At 63.5% G+C, this 16,458-nt stretch overlaps 1 protein-coding gene across 2 annotated transcripts; it reads left to right on the top strand.

Annotated features, from left to right (window-relative positions):
* The first annotated feature begins 72 nt into the window (after positions 1-72).
* On the top strand, positions 73-16,126 carry CYTH1 (cytohesin 1). Of its 2 annotated transcripts, none has more exons than XM_050319209.1 (13): positions 73-158; positions 8,561-8,643; positions 9,406-9,470; positions 10,124-10,190; positions 10,368-10,486; positions 10,801-10,881; positions 10,988-11,100; positions 11,171-11,319; positions 11,433-11,545; positions 13,973-14,051; positions 14,150-14,221; positions 14,571-14,725; positions 14,946-16,126. In XM_050319209.1, the coding sequence occupies exons 1-13, from the start codon at positions 131-133 to the stop codon at positions 15,022-15,024; spliced, it is 1,203 nt and encodes a 400-aa protein (XP_050175166.1). In that variant the 5' UTR covers positions 73-130; the 3' UTR covers positions 15,025-16,126. The 2 variants fall into 2 exon arrangements, with proteins under 2 accessions (XP_050175166.1, XP_050175165.1); XM_050319208.1 differs by lacking the exon at positions 73-158 and adding an exon at positions 3,819-3,974 and having other exon boundaries at positions 11,433-11,544; positions 13,975-14,051.
* The last annotated feature ends 332 nt before the right edge of the window (positions 16,127-16,458 follow it).

Here is a 16,458-nt window from a genome sequence, read left to right as displayed (position 1 = left end):
TTGTCCATCGGCCCGCTCGGGATGGGGGAAAGGGGCGGGGCCGGGGTGGCTCCGCCCCCGGGCCCACGTGACGCAGGCCGTGGCGGCCGCGGCGCGCTCGTCACGCGGGCGGGGCCGGAGCGGCGGCGGGATGGAGGAGGAGGAGGGCGGCGGCTGCGGTCAGTGCGGGCCGGGGGTCCCGGCACCCGGGGGACGGGGCGGAGGGCTCGGGCTTAGGGCGCGCCCGGGCCGGGGTGAAGCGCCGGGGTTCTCGGTCGTCCGCGCTGGGGCGGAAGCGGCTCTCCCGGGCGGGCGCGGTTGGGCCGGGCCGGGCCGTTCCCAGGTGCGGGACGGGGGGGCGGCGGGACCCGGTGTCAGAGTGGCCGCGGCCTTCGGGCGGGCGGGGCCGCGGGTGGCGGAAGGAGCCGGCACCCAGTTCCCGCCGCCGGCACGGGGGGCGGGCGAGCCGCGGGGCTGCCCCCCCTGCGCGCCCCGCACTGCGCCGGCAGCTCCGGGACCTGCTGCTGCACTTGGCCCCCAGGTGCCCCCGCGGAGCTGCTGCGTCCCGACCCCGCAGAGTTCAGGGCAGGTTCGCCTCGATGGCGGCTGCCTGTCACAAACCCCCTCGGCTCGGGACACGCTCCAGGCCGGGCAGCGGCGGCTCAGGGACTGCAGGTTCCCTCTCTCATGCCCACGCAGTTGCCTCTCGCTTCCCTCTCTGCTCGGTGCCTGCCGAGCTTTCCGTCCCGGTGCTGAGGACCGGGACCGGGCAGGGGAGTGCCCGGTCTGCCTGTGCCGGGCCCCTCCAGGCAGGTTCCTGTGGTCGGCAGGTGATTTTGCCTTGAGTAGGGACCTTGCTGAGGGGGAGGCGGGGGTCTGGGTGAGATGTGAGCCCATGGCCCCGGTGGGGCAGCCGTGCTGGTGGCCGTTCTTCCCGCGGGAGCAGCCGGTGCCGGGGAAGTGCTGCTGCCGGCGGTGCCGGTTCGCGGGCCGCCTTCCTGCCCCGCGCAGCTGTGCGGCACAGCCGATTAGGAACTGCTGTTCCACCCCAGAAGTGACTGTGCTTGGCTGCGAGGACTTCACAGTGCGAGATAAGGTGCCAGCGCCCGGCCGTGCTGCGGCCTGGCTCGGGCGTTGTCAGAGACAACCCGTTAGCGGGAGAGCGCCGCGGGGAGCGATTCAGCGAGCAGCCTCTCACAGCTTCCCGGAATTACCTGGAAGATGTCCCGGGTCATCTATCAGCATCAGAAGTGTCCCGCTCACCCCACCCCCAGGGAGCAGCACAGCCACCTCCAACCCTCGCCGCTGTCCAGGGGCAACAGAACCCCGCAGCTGCCCTGAAGCCCCTGAGCTGAGTTGGTTTAGCAGAGGACATTCTGCTGAGGCCACGGCATGGTGGAAGCCGACAGGGAGACTCTTGCTGGTGGGATTTTGCTGATGCCAGTGTCTGCCCCACAGCTCACAGCCCCTCTTCAGCCTATCTGCTTCAGCAGAGAGCAAATCCTGGAGCAAGCAGCTGGTGGCACAGATGTGGGCTCCCCACACTCCTGCCAGAGCGCAGGGCTGCACTCCCATCCCCTTCCCAGCATCTCCCCATGGGATGGCGGTGAGACCAAACCCATCCTATACCTCACCGTAGCTGAGCGAGCGTCATAGCGTGGGTCAAACGCCTCTGGACCGTGGGGCAGCGGTGTCCTACTAGGGAGCATCCCAGCTGCTCCTACCCCATCGAGCTGCAGCATCAGCAAAAGGAAGTGGGGAGTACGGTCTGGTCCCAGCACCTTGTCCTGAGCTGGGCCCCATCATGGCCCAGGGTGAGGGGGATTGGGCAGTGCTGGTAATCCTGCTGCACTCAAGGGATTACTGCTCACTCTGGCCTGGGGATTAAGGGATTTCTCTAAGCAGGGTTGATGCAGCCTCCAGCAAAGCGGCTTGTGCCTGGGGGGCCTCGCTGTCTGGGGCAGGATGGATGCGTGGAGGCAGGATGGGCAAGGTGTGGGCAATCTGCAAAGGAGGGTGGGCTGCCACTTCTCCCAGCAGGCCAGGGGCTTCCCCACCCAGGGAATCCCTGTCTTCCTCGTTGCCAGCCTGCACAGCCCTGTTTTGCCAGTGGGCGCTGGCAGCTTCTTGGCACAGGCTCAGCAGTTTCAGAGGAATCCTGGGACCGTGGCATGCCCCTCTGCACCAGGGAATGCTGCTGGGGAAGCTGCCAATGATGCCCCAATTCCTTCCTTGGCATGATGTGGGGTGAGCCAGGGCGAGTCACTGGGCCCTCAGTTGGGGGCTCCCAGGTTGAAGGTGCAGGAACAGTGCAGGGGTAGCAGTGGGCTCAGAGAGCAGAGCTGGGGTCTCGGGCAGAGGCAGTTGGCTGGTTCTTCTCCTGAGATGTTTGGAGTAGAAAATGATGAGTCCCACTGCTGATGCTCACAATCACACACTGGGGCCACAACCGTGGTTATTGTGACCCCGAGGTGTTTGTAAGCACCCCACCTCACCCAGGCAGGGTGCAAGGACCAAACCAGGCATCTGGATCACTCTGCATGGGAGATGCTACCTGGCCCTGCCTCATCCTGGCCAAAGCACCCGTGTGCCCTATGGGTTTTTTTCCAGATGCCAGTCCAGGGTCTGGGCAGGCATTTGCCACAGCACTTGCCCAACTCAGCCCCGCTGTGTCCCCGGCTCCCTTCGCCTGCCCTTTTGCCTCCCTGTGATGGGGCAACCACCGCTCTGGCTGGGAAAGGGGAAGTGATGCTGAAAGCAGGAGGTCAGTCATGTCAATGGTGAGTGCCTGGCTGCCCTCGCAGCTCCAGCAGCTGCCCTTTTCTACTGTCTCTCTGGTTTGCAGTCACAGTGCTCCCAGGAACAGGGACTGCTCCTGCCTGCCAGGGTGCCCTTCCCCACCGCCCACCCCTTCTGGGCTCCTGCCTGCCCCACTTGGGTTACTCCTGGCTCAGCAATCCCAGTGATTGTTGGGGCAGATGAGCAGAGCTACTGGGCTGTTCCTGCCCCAACAGGCCCTAGGGTTTGTTACTCATGGTGTGCCTTGTGCTTGAGATCGCTTCTGCTTTGAGGGAAGGAGCTGTCAGTCCGGTTTGTGTTTGCTCAGTGTTTGGAGGGTAGGAGGGCAGAAGGGCTGCACCTTTCCCTTGCTTCACAGCTCTGCCTCAGGCTGGGATCCCAGGGCAAGACCCCCCAGTTCGTGCTGCAGAAGGCCCCCCACAACCTAGGATCAGAGCAGAGTGGGCAGCACCTCTGGGGTGTGACTGGGGCTCGGCACCTGCCCATGTCTGCACACAGGGCTGGCTGAACCTGTCAGGCTGTGCCAGGGTCGGAGCCCGGGCCCTGCGCCCCGGGAGCGGGGGTTGTGGTGCACCCCCACGCTCAGGCTGCCGCGCTGTCTCCGGGTGCACCTTCCTCCATGCAGCACTCGTTGCTACGCGACCGCCGGCTCCCGATGCTTAATGCTCTAATACGGAGGGATAAAACCGCTCTAAAAATACCCCGCTGCCGGCCCCCTGCGGGGGCAAGGGGGCTGCTGGGGGGCAGGCGGCCTGGGCGCAGAGGCTGCCGGGGACTTCCCAAACTCCTCGCCCTCTAAGTGGCTTTGAGCCGCCGGCCGGGGCTCCGGCAGCGGCACGGGCTGGTGTGCCGGTGCGGCGGGGATTGGCTGGGACCGGCGCGTGGGCTCCTGCGGCTGGAGCTCCCCTGCCAGAGCCAGCTCCAGCCGGAGCCGGGAGTGCTCTGGCTCCCCTGCCTGCACCCTGCCCTGGGGCCCTGGCACCAGGGAGCCCGCTGCTCGGCCACGTGCACCTGCCTGGCCTCTGCCTGCTGCTGCTTGGCCTCTGCTTGCTGCTACCGGACCTCTGCCTGCGCCTGCCTTGCCCCCCGGAACTGGTGGCATCCTGTGTGGGACCCCTGAAGCATGGGGACGGTCAGCGAGCTCTGCGCCTCCAGTTTCCAGGCCTTTCTCTGCCCCTCGGTGGCTGCCAAGGCAGGTAGGCGCTGCGTGCCCCCCCTCCCCTCTGTGCTGCGGGGTCCCCATCCCCCAGCAGACACGGTGGTGCCCGTGGCTCCAGCTCCATATGGCTCTAGCTCCATATGGCTCCTGCTGACAGCGGCACACAGTGTCCTCGCCGTCTTGCTGCCTCCTTCCTTTGCCAACCTCCCCAGGCTCGGTCCTCTGCAAGCACCGAGCCCCAGCAAGACAGACAGGCATGGACCCCTTGCCTGATGTTGCCCCGCGGTGGCAACTGGATGGTCACAGGGAGTGTGGCACAGCCACGGCGGGTCCTGCCCCAGCCCCTCACCCTCACCGCTGCCCTGCGATGTGTGAGCGCTTGGCTGCCCTTACCACGGCGAGTGCCTGTGGCTGCGAGGGCACCTTGGGGTGGCACTGTCCAAAGGGAATTCTGTGTGGGAAAACCCAGTGCCTGCCACACTGGGGATGTGCTGAGGGCTGGCTGCCTGTGTGAGCTGCTGCTGTCTGCAGGTTCCTGCCTGGCTGTGGGACTAGAGTGCTACGTGGTGGGGCAGGGGGCTGCGGGACCTCCTTGGTCAGCCCTGTGGCTGAGCAGCAGCGGGCTCTGCTCCTCCCAAGGCCTGGCACCATGAGTGGTGCCGACAGCAGATGAGGCGCGTGGCTGGCTGCACTCTTGGCACCTGCACAGTGCGCGATGCACGTTGACATGGCTGAGCCAGTGCTCACCTGGCCGTGCCAGGGGTTTGTGTGGGGGAGTGCTAGAGCCTGGAGCCACTAGGAGTGAGGCAATGGCTGTGGACAGGGGTTTCCTGCTGGCCTCTGGGTCATTTAGCGGGAGTGCTGGGCAGGCCTGCACAAAAGCAGGACAAGGGCCCTGGGCACAGGATCCAGCAACTTTGGACGGTCTTTCTTGAAGCTGCGTGTTCTGAAACCCTTCTGACGCACCTTGGCTGTCAGTGGGGAAGGATGGGGCTGATGCAAAACGGGGTGTGCACGCAGCACAGTGAAAACAGGATGTGGTTCAGGGAGACGGGCAGGAAGTTCCTGGGGGCCCCATGGGACCTCACCAAGGGGCATGGTGGGCAGCAGCACCCAGAGCAGCACACACAGACCCTGGGCTTGTCTCCATAGTCTGTTTGACCCCGAGGCTGTTGCCTCTCTGGTGTGGCACAGCGTGGACCAGCAGCACAGCTGGCTGGTGCTGTGGCTCAGGGGGCCAAAGGACATCCTGAGGCTTCTGAAACTTGCACTTCTCTCACTCCATAACTGGCATTCCTGGTGCTGTACTGTGTCTCCATCTCATGCTGCTGAGCAGGATTTAGCTGAGTCAAGGCAACCGAGGCTGATGCAGCCTCTGCAGGCAGCTGACAGGAGCAGGGACAGGCTGGGTTCTCTTCCGCTGCAGCCACGGCACCACAGGGCCTGGATTTGCTGCAAAGGGGTCCTGCATGGAGCAGTGGGGTCCCTACAGGCACCCTGGAGCAAGAGAGCTGTCATGGAACCTGTGGACCAGTGGTCCCCACGGCTTGCACAGGACCTGGACCTGAAGTGGGGGGGTCTAGCAGAGACAAGGGGGAGCTGCAGGGCAGCGCTGGGGGTCTTTTGGGGTGGGGAGACCCAGCTGGCAGAGGGGAAGAGAGGGGGCCCTTCATTGCACAGTTATCTCTAGGTGTGTTGGGGTGACTGTCCTGGCAGCCCCCGAGGAAGGAAGGGCCGGGCCAGCCCCGGGACCTGTCTGTCTGGGACCCCAGCACATCGAGTCCTCCGGCCCTGGGCCAAGGAGAGGCAGCAGGGCCGTGGCACCCTGTTTTGCTGTCCAACCGGGAGCAGAGGAGTTAAGGTGCTGGCAGCTCTGGCTCATGACGGCAGGAAAAGGGTGTTGGTGGTGCTGGCTCCCGCAAGGCCGGGATGACGCCAGGGCGGCCCTGGAGCTTATTGGTGCCGTGGCCCTGAGTCACCGTGGAGGCACAGAGGCGGCAGGTGCCCGCACCTGGCATGGCAGCAGCTCTGTGGAACTGCCTCTGCAGAACCATCGGCAGCGCAGGCACAGCCAGCAGGGCCAGTGTGAGGCCCTGCCGCGATGGTGCTCAGGGCGGAGGGCAGTGGTGAGCTGGGGTGTGTGGGCGAGGGGTGTGAGTGGCTCCGTGTCTGCCCCGCTCCCCTGCCCCCAGCCCTGCCCGAGGGCCTCGAGGCAGTGGACAGGACAGAGCACGGGTTGAGCACAGCCCCTGTGCCACAGGGCTTTGCTTTGGCCGCAGTGGGGAGGGGACATGAGCTGTGGCTGCCGCTCCAGGGCACTGCAGGCCATGGCGAACCCGGAGTCTAAGACAGGTGGACAAATCCTGCCGGTGGCCCTTACTGCTCCTGGACAGGGTCCTCAGGCTCAGCTGCCAGCAGCAGGAGGTGTGGGAGCCCCTGGTCCCCTGTCTGATGGGGAGTGTAATACTGCTTGGAATCCCACGTCTGGTGGGTCACTGTGCGACTCCTGCCAGGCTGAGGCTGGGGGAAGTGTGTGCTCCAGCCTCCCCATCCGTCAACATTGCTCTGCTCGCAGCCAGGCCTGTTGGGGCTCCCCAAGGTGCAGGGCCAGGGAAGGGTTAATGCCTTCTTCCTTCCCTAGAAAAGCTCCTGCGTCTGGGGTTTCTCTTCCTCTGGCTGCTGCTGACATGGCTGGGCCGCTGTCACGAGTGCTCAGCCTCCGCTTGGGAGGGACCTTCTGGGGCTCCAGCACAGCCCTGACATCCCCGCTGCCTTGCAGCGTCTCATCCTGCGCCGTGCCTGCTCTGGGGCCGCCGAGAGCCCCGCCGAGACCCCCGACCGCTCCCAGGTGGGCAGGGGAAGGCAGTGCTGAGCACTCGCCTTGGCCCAGCTCCAGCCCTGGCACTGAATTTGACCTTCCCTGCAGCCAGACAGGAGGGTCCTGCAGCCAGGGGAAAGGGTTCTGCAGCACACGCAGCAGCCCAGGGATTTGGGGGTTTCTGTGTCTGACAACACAGCTCATCCCTCCTGCAGTGAGCCTGGGCTTGATGAGCTGGGGCGGGGGGGGGGCTGGTGCTGGTGGCAGCAGCACTGGGACATGTGGAAGGTGCTCGGATGCATCGACACAGCTCTGTCATTAGAAGTTTAAGTAACTTTTAACGTAGTGCCACGAGCCAACTTATCTGGTTCAGGCTTCCTGACATGGGAAACTGAAAGCATTGGGAGGTCTGAGACGCGGTGTCGCAAGCTGAGGCGCCTCAGCCTTGGCAGAGGGGTTTGCGAAGGAGGAAGCTCATCAGAAACCGGAGCAGGGCTAGGGAAGTGCTGAGCTCAGAGATTCAGGGTGTGGGGTCACGGTCACCCCAGGGAGGCTCCCTCGGAGGCGGCGCGGGGACAAGCAGTGTGCGGTTGAGGATGGTGCCAGTGCAAAGGCACATGGTGTCCCTGGGCGCTGGCACAGGGCAGTGACTGTGCTGTGGATGCTCCGGTGAGTCTTGGCTGGCAGCAGCGGTGGCCTGGTGCCCATGCATGTGGTGGCACACGGGACATCAGCAGGATGGAGGGTAACGCTTGGGGCAGGGGAGGATGTGACAGCCCACTGGTGCTTGTCCCCAGAACCCCGGGGTGGGAGGTGGGGATGACACGAGAGCTGAGCCTGTGGGTGCTGCTGCCACCTTTCCTGGGGACTGTGCTCTGTAGGGATGGTGGTTTGGTGTCCTTGCGGGCGACTTTGCTGCAATGTGTGGAACCCTCTGGCAGAGGTGGGAGACACGGGCATAGGAGGAGGGCTGGGAGCGCTGCTGGAGGAGCAGGTGGCCTTGGCAACTGGAGGGAACAGGAATGGCATACCTTGTCACCCTGACTCAGGAGGTCACACAGCAGGGAGCACTAAGAATGTTCTGGGAGCAAGGGGGGGCATGCGCCAGCCCTGTGCTTGAGCCTCTGATGTTGCTGGGGAGGGAGTGCCTGGCTCTCCGGGGTGACAGGGAGGTGTAGACATCATGGTGTGCAGGAGGGTGTGCCAACTCCAGGCCCTGCCCTGGAATGATGGATCCAGTGCAGAGTGGGCTGCAGGGGTGGCTAGGAGTTGGTTTATGTTTGCGGCTGGCTCAGTATGGCAGAACAACCTGTGGGGCTCCAGGTCTGCATGGAGCCTGTGCCATGGGGCACAACAGAGCTGCCCAGCCAGGGAAGGGCCCAGAATGGGTACCCACACCAGCCCAGCTGGGGTAGAGCAGAGTGAAATGGGACATGGAGGGGCATCAGGGCTGGGGCTGGCGGGAGCAGCGCTGGAGCTGGTCTGGGGGCTGTGCTGGTCCTCACTGTGCAGCTGCCATGGGCTGAATCAGCAGGACCCGGTGGTGCCTAGCTCCCTGTTGTAGCCGCTGCCCAGCAGGGCGATGCCCTGACCCTCGCATTCCTTGCATGCCGTCAGTGCCACTTGGCTACTCCGCAGGACTGGGGACTCTGTTCATCAGCCCGGCTCCTCTGGGCAGCTGGCAGCTCCATGTTCTGGTTCCATCCAGGCCCAGGACTGCCAGCTGAGAGCACAGGCTGTGCCAGGAGCCTGTTAGGGCTGATTCCCAGGGCCACACGTGCTGACCTGACCGTATCTCTGCTCAGTGCCCAGTGACTTGACCCCAGAGGAGTGCCAGGAGCTGGAGAACATCCGCCGCCGCAAGCAGGAGCTGCTGGCTGACATACAGGTCTGAATGCTGAGGGCTGACACCCACACAATCCCCCTGTCTCAGAGAACAGCCTGGGAGGCAGAGGATGATCTCCCTGCTCATGTCACTGGCAGGGTTCCTGCAGCCCTATCCAGGGTCCCTTACCCCACTGCCTCACAGCGCTGCCTCCAAGGCGGCCTGGGGACAGGGAGAGGCTCCCAGCAGGGACGTGATCCCAGGTGGCAGCCAGGCTGCTCTGCTCTGCCCTGCCGAGGCAGCCATGGCTTTTCCTGTGCCCTGCAGAGCTCCAGGCTGTGCAGTTGTGCCATGCCCCGGGGCACTGGTGTCTGTGCCAGCCCCTGCCTGGCACGGGCAGGGACCATGTCTCTGGGCCAGGCCACTGCCCTGGCAGGCGCCTGCGAGGTCAGAGCTCATCTGGGACACTGTCAGTCCTGTCCCCGATTAAGGCAGCAGAGGCTAATTACTGCCATATGCTGGGCATGATCTGAAGGGATTAGGGGTAATTTTGTTAACCTCCGAATCTCTTCCTTCCTGCATGCTGGGAGCATTGTGATGCTGCAGGGATTAGCAGCGGGGGGAGGAGGGGGGGCAGCCATCCCCACTGACAGTGCCCCCTGAGCTGGTTCAGCCCCAGGGCAGTGCTTTAGGGTGGGAGGGGGATGGAGAGAAGGAAGAAAGAAAGGAGGGTCTGCGGGGCTTTCTGGAGGAATGGGGCTGGCTCCAGGGCTGAGGGCTGGAGGGCTGGGGTGGAGGCCCCTCCAAAGTACCCTCTCCCCACAGCGCCTGAAGGATGAGATAGCAGAAGTGACAAATGAGATCGAGAACCTGGGCTCCACGGAAGAGAGGTGAGTCCCGGCCCAGAGCCCCACTGAGCCCTCTATGGTGCCCTGTGGGAGCTGAGGACAGCTGAGACCTGGCCCATGAGTCCTGGTGTGGGTGGCTTTCCCAGGTGCTCTGGGCTCCTGGGAACAGGATCCCAGCCTCAATTGCTGCTCCCAGGTCTGTTTGTCTAAACCCCAGCCCCTCTGTCTGACACAGCCGCTGTGGACCTTTGTTATTCTGAGCTGGTGCAGACGGTGCCAGCCAGGATGATCCCAGCAGCCGGCGGGAGCCGACTCCCAGCGCCATTCCCAATCACCCACTGGGGCATGAAGGCTGTCCCCTCCGGCCAGCCTCACTGCTCTCCCCAGAGCCTGCAGCCAGCTTACCCAAGCCTCCCCATGCACAACTGACCTGACAGGTGTTGTACCTGCACCCCCTCGGTTCAGGGTGACCCCAAGAGTGGGTACGGCAGCTCCACTCTACTCTGGGGCCCGGCTGGCCAAGAGCAGCACGGGGCAGACGCAGAGCAGTGTGTCGGCTTCACCCTGCGAGGAACCAGCGTGAGGGCCTGGTTCCCGCCGGTCCGGACTGACCCTCGCTGCAGTGCACTGCCCCAGGGGCCGAGCAGAGGCAGCAGGTCCCATCTGGATGCTCAGAGCTGCTTCGTGCCTTGCAGGAAAAACATGCAGAGGAACAAGCAGGTGGCGATGGGCAGGAAGAAATTCAACATGGATCCCAAGAAGGTACTTTGGGGTGGGGAGCAGGGCTGGTCAGCAGCCTCTGAGACTGTGCTGGGCTCTGCCACCTCCCAGTCTGGATGCCTGAGCCAGGGCAGAGCCCGTGGGCAGGGGCTCGGGTCATCAGGCAGGCTGGTGGAGGCAGCAGCAGACCTCTGAATAGCACCTCTTGCACTGCTGCAGGGCATCCAGTTCCTGATCGAGAATGACCTGCTGAAGAACACGTGCGAGGACATCGCTCAGTTCCTGTACAAGGGAGAAGGCCTCAACAAGACAGCCATCGGTGACTACCTGGGCGAGAGGTGTGCTGGCCTCGGGTCTCCTGGGGACGTTCTGGGTTCCTGCTGCCTGAGAGATGGGACACTGCAGCTCTGAGCTCACAGGGCAGCCAAGTGGGGGTACCCGGTGTGCTGGGGGCAGTTGGGGGTGTTCAGTCCTTGGCTGGCACTTGCAAGCAGCTGGTGTGTGCAGATGAGCCCAGGACACGAACTGAGGGTAGCTGCAGCTTCCCCCCATGAATGAGTAGAGTTTGGAGCAGGACAGGAACAGTGGGGCTGCTCGGCAGTCACAGGATTGCTGATCATGCATCCCTCGTGCTCTGGCTTTGTTCCCACAGGGATGAGTTCAACATCCAAGTCCTGCATGCCTTCGTGGAGCTGCACGAGTTCACCGACCTCAACCTTGTGCAGGCCCTGCGGTGAGCAAGGGGCCAGGAGCAAAGTGTGGCCCATCTGTGCGGGGGACCACGATGGGCCGAGGGACCATGGAGCCCCCAAATCAGCGCCACAACTTGCTCTCCATAGGCAGTTCCTGTGGAGTTTCCGGCTGCCCGGGGAGGCGCAGAAGATCGACCGGATGATGGAGGCCTTTGCGCAGCGGTACTGCCAGTGCAACCCCGGTGTCTTCCAGTCCACAGGTGAGTGCCTGCCCCAGACCCTCTCCCTGGCATCCTGCCCCGCAGCTAACTTTCTCTTCTGCCCCCACAGACACGTGCTACGTGCTCTCCTTTGCCATCATCATGCTGAACACGAGTCTGCACAACCCCAATGTGAAGGACAAGCCCACGGCGGAGCGGTTCATCGCCATGAACCGCGGCATCAATGACGGGGGAGATCTGCCTGAGGAGCTGCTCCGGGTGAGGGCCAGAGCATGGAGGGGCCAGGGCCAGGCTGCAGAGCTGACCTGGAGCAGGGCCTGCCACAGGGCTCCGGGGCAGAGCAGAGTTGACACCATGTGTCATTGTACCAGAATCTCTACGAGAGCATCAAGAATGAGCCCTTCAAAATCCCCGAGGATGATGGCAACGACCTCACGCACACCTTCTTCAACCCTGACCGTGAGGGCTGGCTCCTGAAGCTTGGTGAGTGCTGGTGGCCAGGAAGGGCATGCTGTCCCTAGGGACAGACCTGGGACATGGGTGCAATGCCTCTGGGCTTCCCACACTTCTCCTGCTGCCCTGGCTCTTCGGAGCTTGAGGAGGTTGCAGAGGGAGGCACAGCGCCCTCGGGAAAGGCATCCATACATCCAGCAGCCCTCCATCTTCCCTTGACTGGGCAGCAGGAATGAACTCAGAGCTGAGGAGGCCCTGCAGAGTGGCAGGGTGGGTATCCCAGGGGATTCTGCCTCTAGGTTGGGCAAACCCCCAGGGTGCAGACCTGGTACCAAGGTCCAGTGTTGAAACATAGAGACCTTGAGGCCCTTCAGGTCACCGAGTCACAGCAGGGTGTGTCAGAACAGGCTCCTGGGAGTGAGCGGTGAGCTGCCCCAGGCTGCGTGTGTCCCCCCTCCGTGCCACAGACAAGCCCCTGCCTCACCTTCCCACAGCATTATCACCTCTGCATCCCAGCTCCACATGCAGGCAGCGTGCATGGCATCCCTGCTGCACCGCCCGGCTCCTGCAGCCGGAGCCCTCCGCGCCCTGGCTCCTGTGGCTTCTCTTCTCAGCACCTCTGGGGAATCCTCTGCATGGGTCCAGTGGCGGGGGGATGGGTGCTGGCAGGATCGGGGTCCAGTGGGGCCTTTCCCTGGGGTTCTGGCTCGGGTCAGGATTCCTGATGTATGACCATCCCCTTGGGAGGGGGTGGGGCCTTATTGCTGGCCCAGGGGATGAGCAAGAGCCACCTGCTCCCCATCCTGGGGTAGGGGACTCGGGGAACAGCTCCAGGCTCTCCCATCTCTGACAAGCCCAGCGCCCAGCAGGTGGAGGGGCCTGGAGCACACAGGTTCAGGTTGGTACTGCCACTGTCGGTGGACAGGAGGGCAGAGAGGCAGCAGAGTGGCTGTGGACCCCAGCTCACTTGTGGGGAAGGGAGAGACCCTGTGGGTCAGCCATGGGGTGGAGGGTGCCAGGCTCTGTGCCCAGCAGCTGAGGACCCCCATCCCACAGAGCCACAGTGAGCCAGGGCAGTCGGCCCCCATGGCCATGCCACCAGCCTGACCCCTCACAGCTTCCCTGCTGCAGCCTGGCCCTACTGACCTGCAGGGCAAGGGGGGGCTTTGGGATTCCTCTTTTTATTTTTTTTCCCTTTTTTTTTTTAATTTTCTTTTCTCCCTCATTTATATGTTTCCATGATTTTGGCTCTTCCTTTCCCTGCCCCCCAACTCCAGGAGGTACGTACCCCTCTCCTGTGCTCTGCTCACACTGCTGGGGCTTCGTTTCCTTTGCGTTTTTAATTGCTGGTGATGAGTCTCATTGCTGCTGCTGCTGCTGCTAACCCCGCACCGCCCGGGGACCTCGCCTGCCGCGGGACAGCACTGCTCCGCCACCAGGCAGGGACTGGGGTGTGACCCCACCGATGCCACGCTCTCCTCAAGGCCTGCGACCTCCTCTACCACCCTGGGGGAGGACAGGGCCACAGTGGCTCCTTGCCCAGCTGCTGGCCAGGGTGACCCGCCCAGCCGTGCTACGCTGTGTCCGCAGGCAGCTCAACCCTGAGCTCAGTGTGTCTTCACATCTGGTGCCACGAGGGATGGGGATGGGTTTGGTGTGTCCTCAGCAAGGGCTGTGCGCGCGATGCTCAGGGGTGCCAAGCGCCTGGAGCTGGATGGAAGCAGGCAAGAGCCATCTGCATGGTGCCCTGTGCTGTGCCAAGGGCTCGCAGCAGTCCCTGTGCGAGCACCGGTGCTGTCCCGGCTCCAGCACCTGCACCCCAGCGTGTCAGGGCACTGGTGCTGGCCCTCGGAACTACTGTGGGGCAGGGACTGGAGTGGGCACCCAGCTGGCATGGGGGAACAGGGGCACAGTGCGCACCGTGGCTCCCTGTGTCTATACCAGACCCAGTCCTCGAGGGTGGGTGGTCATCCCACATGTAGCACTGCTGCAGTGGCCGCGGTGGAGGGGAGCTGAGCCCAGGGGTGAGTGGCCCCTGTGCCCAGGGAGTGGCTTCTCCCACTGTGGTGGTGGCTGCAGAGCTTGGCCATGGCTCAGCACTGGGATGAGGTGGGTCATGGTCAGTGTGGACAGAAAGTCCCTGTGTCCCCCGGGGAGCTGCCTGGCTGTATCATTTAGCTGTGCTGAATTCGTTTTTGGGTGGGAACGGGCTCAGCACTCCCGGCCCGGCACCCCACCCTCGCCTCCATCCTCATCCGTCCGCTTCCCGCTCCGGCTCGGTGCGGTGTGTGCTGCCTGCTGCTGCTGCCCGCCGCTGCCTGGCTCTGCTTGGCTCTGTGTGTCCGCCCGGGCCCTGTGCTGCTGGAGCCGTGTGTGTCGGCCTGGCTCCCTCGCTGCCGTGTGCCACGTGCCCGGCTGCGCCCTGCAGGGCTGTGCCCAACCTTCCCTCTCTGCTCTCAGGAGGCAGGGTGAAGACGTGGAAGCGGCGCTGGTTCATCTTGACCGACAACTGCCTTTACTACTTCGAGTATACAACGGTGAGTGGGCTCTGCGTGGGGCGAGCCAAGCTGGGGCAGGGAAGGGGCTGGATTGGGAGTGTCCATCCCACAGCTAAACCTCTGCTTGGCTGCACCAGGATAAGGAGCCCCGTGGCATCATCCCCCTGGAGAACCTGAGCATCCGTGAGGTGGAGGACTCGAAGAAGCCCGTGAGTGCTGCAGCAGTGTCCTCTGGGGCTTTGGTGCTTTGGCTCGGGCGGGGAAAGCTGGGAGGTGTTGCAGCCCCCCGGGATGCCCCTAGGAGAGGTGGGTGACCCCACAGTGGTCACTTCTTCCACTGTCACAGCGGCCAGGTGCAGACCTGGGGCCAGTCACTGCAGTGAGCAGGACTGGTGGCAGAGCTTGTGCAGGGCCATGGGGTGATGAGCACAGCATGTCCATCCCTCTGCCATGCTGGGGTGGTTGTACTGGGAGAGCACAACTCTGCCTCGTCCCTCCCAGCCTGGGGTCCCCTTTGGAAGGGGAGGGAGCTACTTCTGAGCGGTCTTTCCCTCCCAGAACTGCTTTGAGCTCTACATCCCTGACAACAAGGACCAGGTGATCAAGGCCTGCAAGACAGAGGCAGATGGGCGTGTGGTGGAAGGGAACCATACTGTGTACCGCATTTCTGCCCCCACACCTGAGGAGAAGGAGGAGTGGATCAAGTGCATCAAGTGAGTGCCCAGAGGAGGGGGGGGGCATGGTGCTGGGCAGGGGCACAGCGGGGACTTGCCTGCTGCCCTTGAAGGAGACAGTGCTTCCTGGGGCATGCTGTGAGGACAGGGGGAGTGAGCTTTCCCAGGGACATAAAGGGATGTGCCCAAGGCCCTGCCAGGCAGATCGCACCCAGCCCTGCAGTAGTTTGGCCTGACCCAGCCTTTGTTCCCCTGCCAGGGCAGCCATCAGCCGGGACCCCTTCTATGAGATGCTGGCTGCCAGGAAGAAGAAGGTCTCCTCCACCAAGAGGCACTAGCAGCCAGATTGGCCTTGTGAGGCCAGCATGCCCTCGGCAGCCCAAGCGTCCCCCTGGCCGGGGGTCTGTGTGGTGGGGGCTGTGCTGCAGCCTGGCCCTCAGGGTCCAGGGCCCAACTTCAGCTTCATTGTTTCTTTTCTGTGGGGGGAGGGAGGGGACACAGGCATCTCAGTGCCTCTGGCCCTCCATCACTGCCTCATCACCAGGACAGTGTCTTCATGGGCTCAAGCTGGGACACAGCACCCCTGGGAGCTCCAGCCTCAGCACCACAGGCACCCTCCCTGCTCCTGACCCCCAGCAACCCTGTGGCTGCACGTGGCGCTGCATCCCCCCAACACCCGTGTCCAGACACACTTGGGGTGCCCTGTCGAGAGGATGAGCAGCTGTTAGTGAGTAGCTGGCAGTTTTGGGGTGCCCCAGGTGCTGGGGTGCAGGGCATCAGACCCAGGGAGGCCCCACAGAGACGCAGCTCCCGACCCTCGTTGTAGCGGGCCTGGGTCTGTCCTGGGTGTCCCCACGCTGCTGCCTCAGACCCTCACAGCTGCCCCCTGCATCAGGAATGGTCCCCATGGGCACAGGAGTGCCAAAGGTCAGGGACTGTCACCATCACAGTCTGCAGTGGTGCCACACAGGGCGCAGACATGCCCTCGTCCAGCCATGGGGGTTGTGACTTGGATGAGGTGGCACTGGGTGGCATTGCCCCTGGCACATCCTTGCAGCACAGCCCCCTCATGCCAGGGGCATGGTGCCATGGTGGGACATGCCCAGATCTGGAGCCTGTCCTGAGAATGGCTGTGGCGGGGGTCTGGATAGGTGGGGGCTGCAGCCCCTCACTCTCTGCCTCACAATCCGCCCATGTCAAGTCCTGTCCCTGCGCATGGTCTGGAGATGCCTGGATCAGTATTAGTCTATTTATCAGAGATGTAAATACTCCTGTATAGTTTTCTCCTTGTAGATTATTTTGTACGTGGGTGGTTCAGTGCAGAGGCCTCGCGGGGCGGGGGGGCAGGATTTTTTATTCTAACTTTTTTTTTTTTTTTTGCCATGGCCTTGTAAACTAGTGCTGAGGATTGACAGCAAATAAACACTGCACTGCGCTCCACTTGGCCTCCTGTGCTCTGTGTGCAGCTTGGCGTGGGTGGGAGTCCCATGCCCCCCCCCACTGCCAGCTCCTGCCCTGTGCCTGGCCTTGAAGCAGGCTCATGCTCCTCTCAGCCCGAGGTCTCGGTACCGGCACCGCAGCGATGCCATGTTGGATGAAGTGGCAGCGCTGGGGCCAGTGCAGGTCTTGTTTTGAACCTCTGCCTGCTCCGCTTCAAAGCCCCATATTTCTTGGTGTGCTGGGGGTGTTTGTGAGCCTTGTGCCCTCACCAGCCTCCCCTGGCTAGGACAGTGCCTTGGGGACCTTGCCACAGGGCGTGGGTGGCTGTGCTG

This window comes from Myiozetetes cayanensis, unplaced genomic scaffold, assembly GCF_022539395.1.
Source record: "Myiozetetes cayanensis isolate MyiCay16 unplaced genomic scaffold, myiCay2020 scf22, whole genome shotgun sequence".
NCBI lineage: Eukaryota > Metazoa > Chordata > Aves > Passeriformes > Tyrannidae > Myiozetetes > Myiozetetes cayanensis.
Note: the sequence above shows the minus strand (reverse complement) of the source record. Positions and strands in the feature narration are given on the sequence as shown.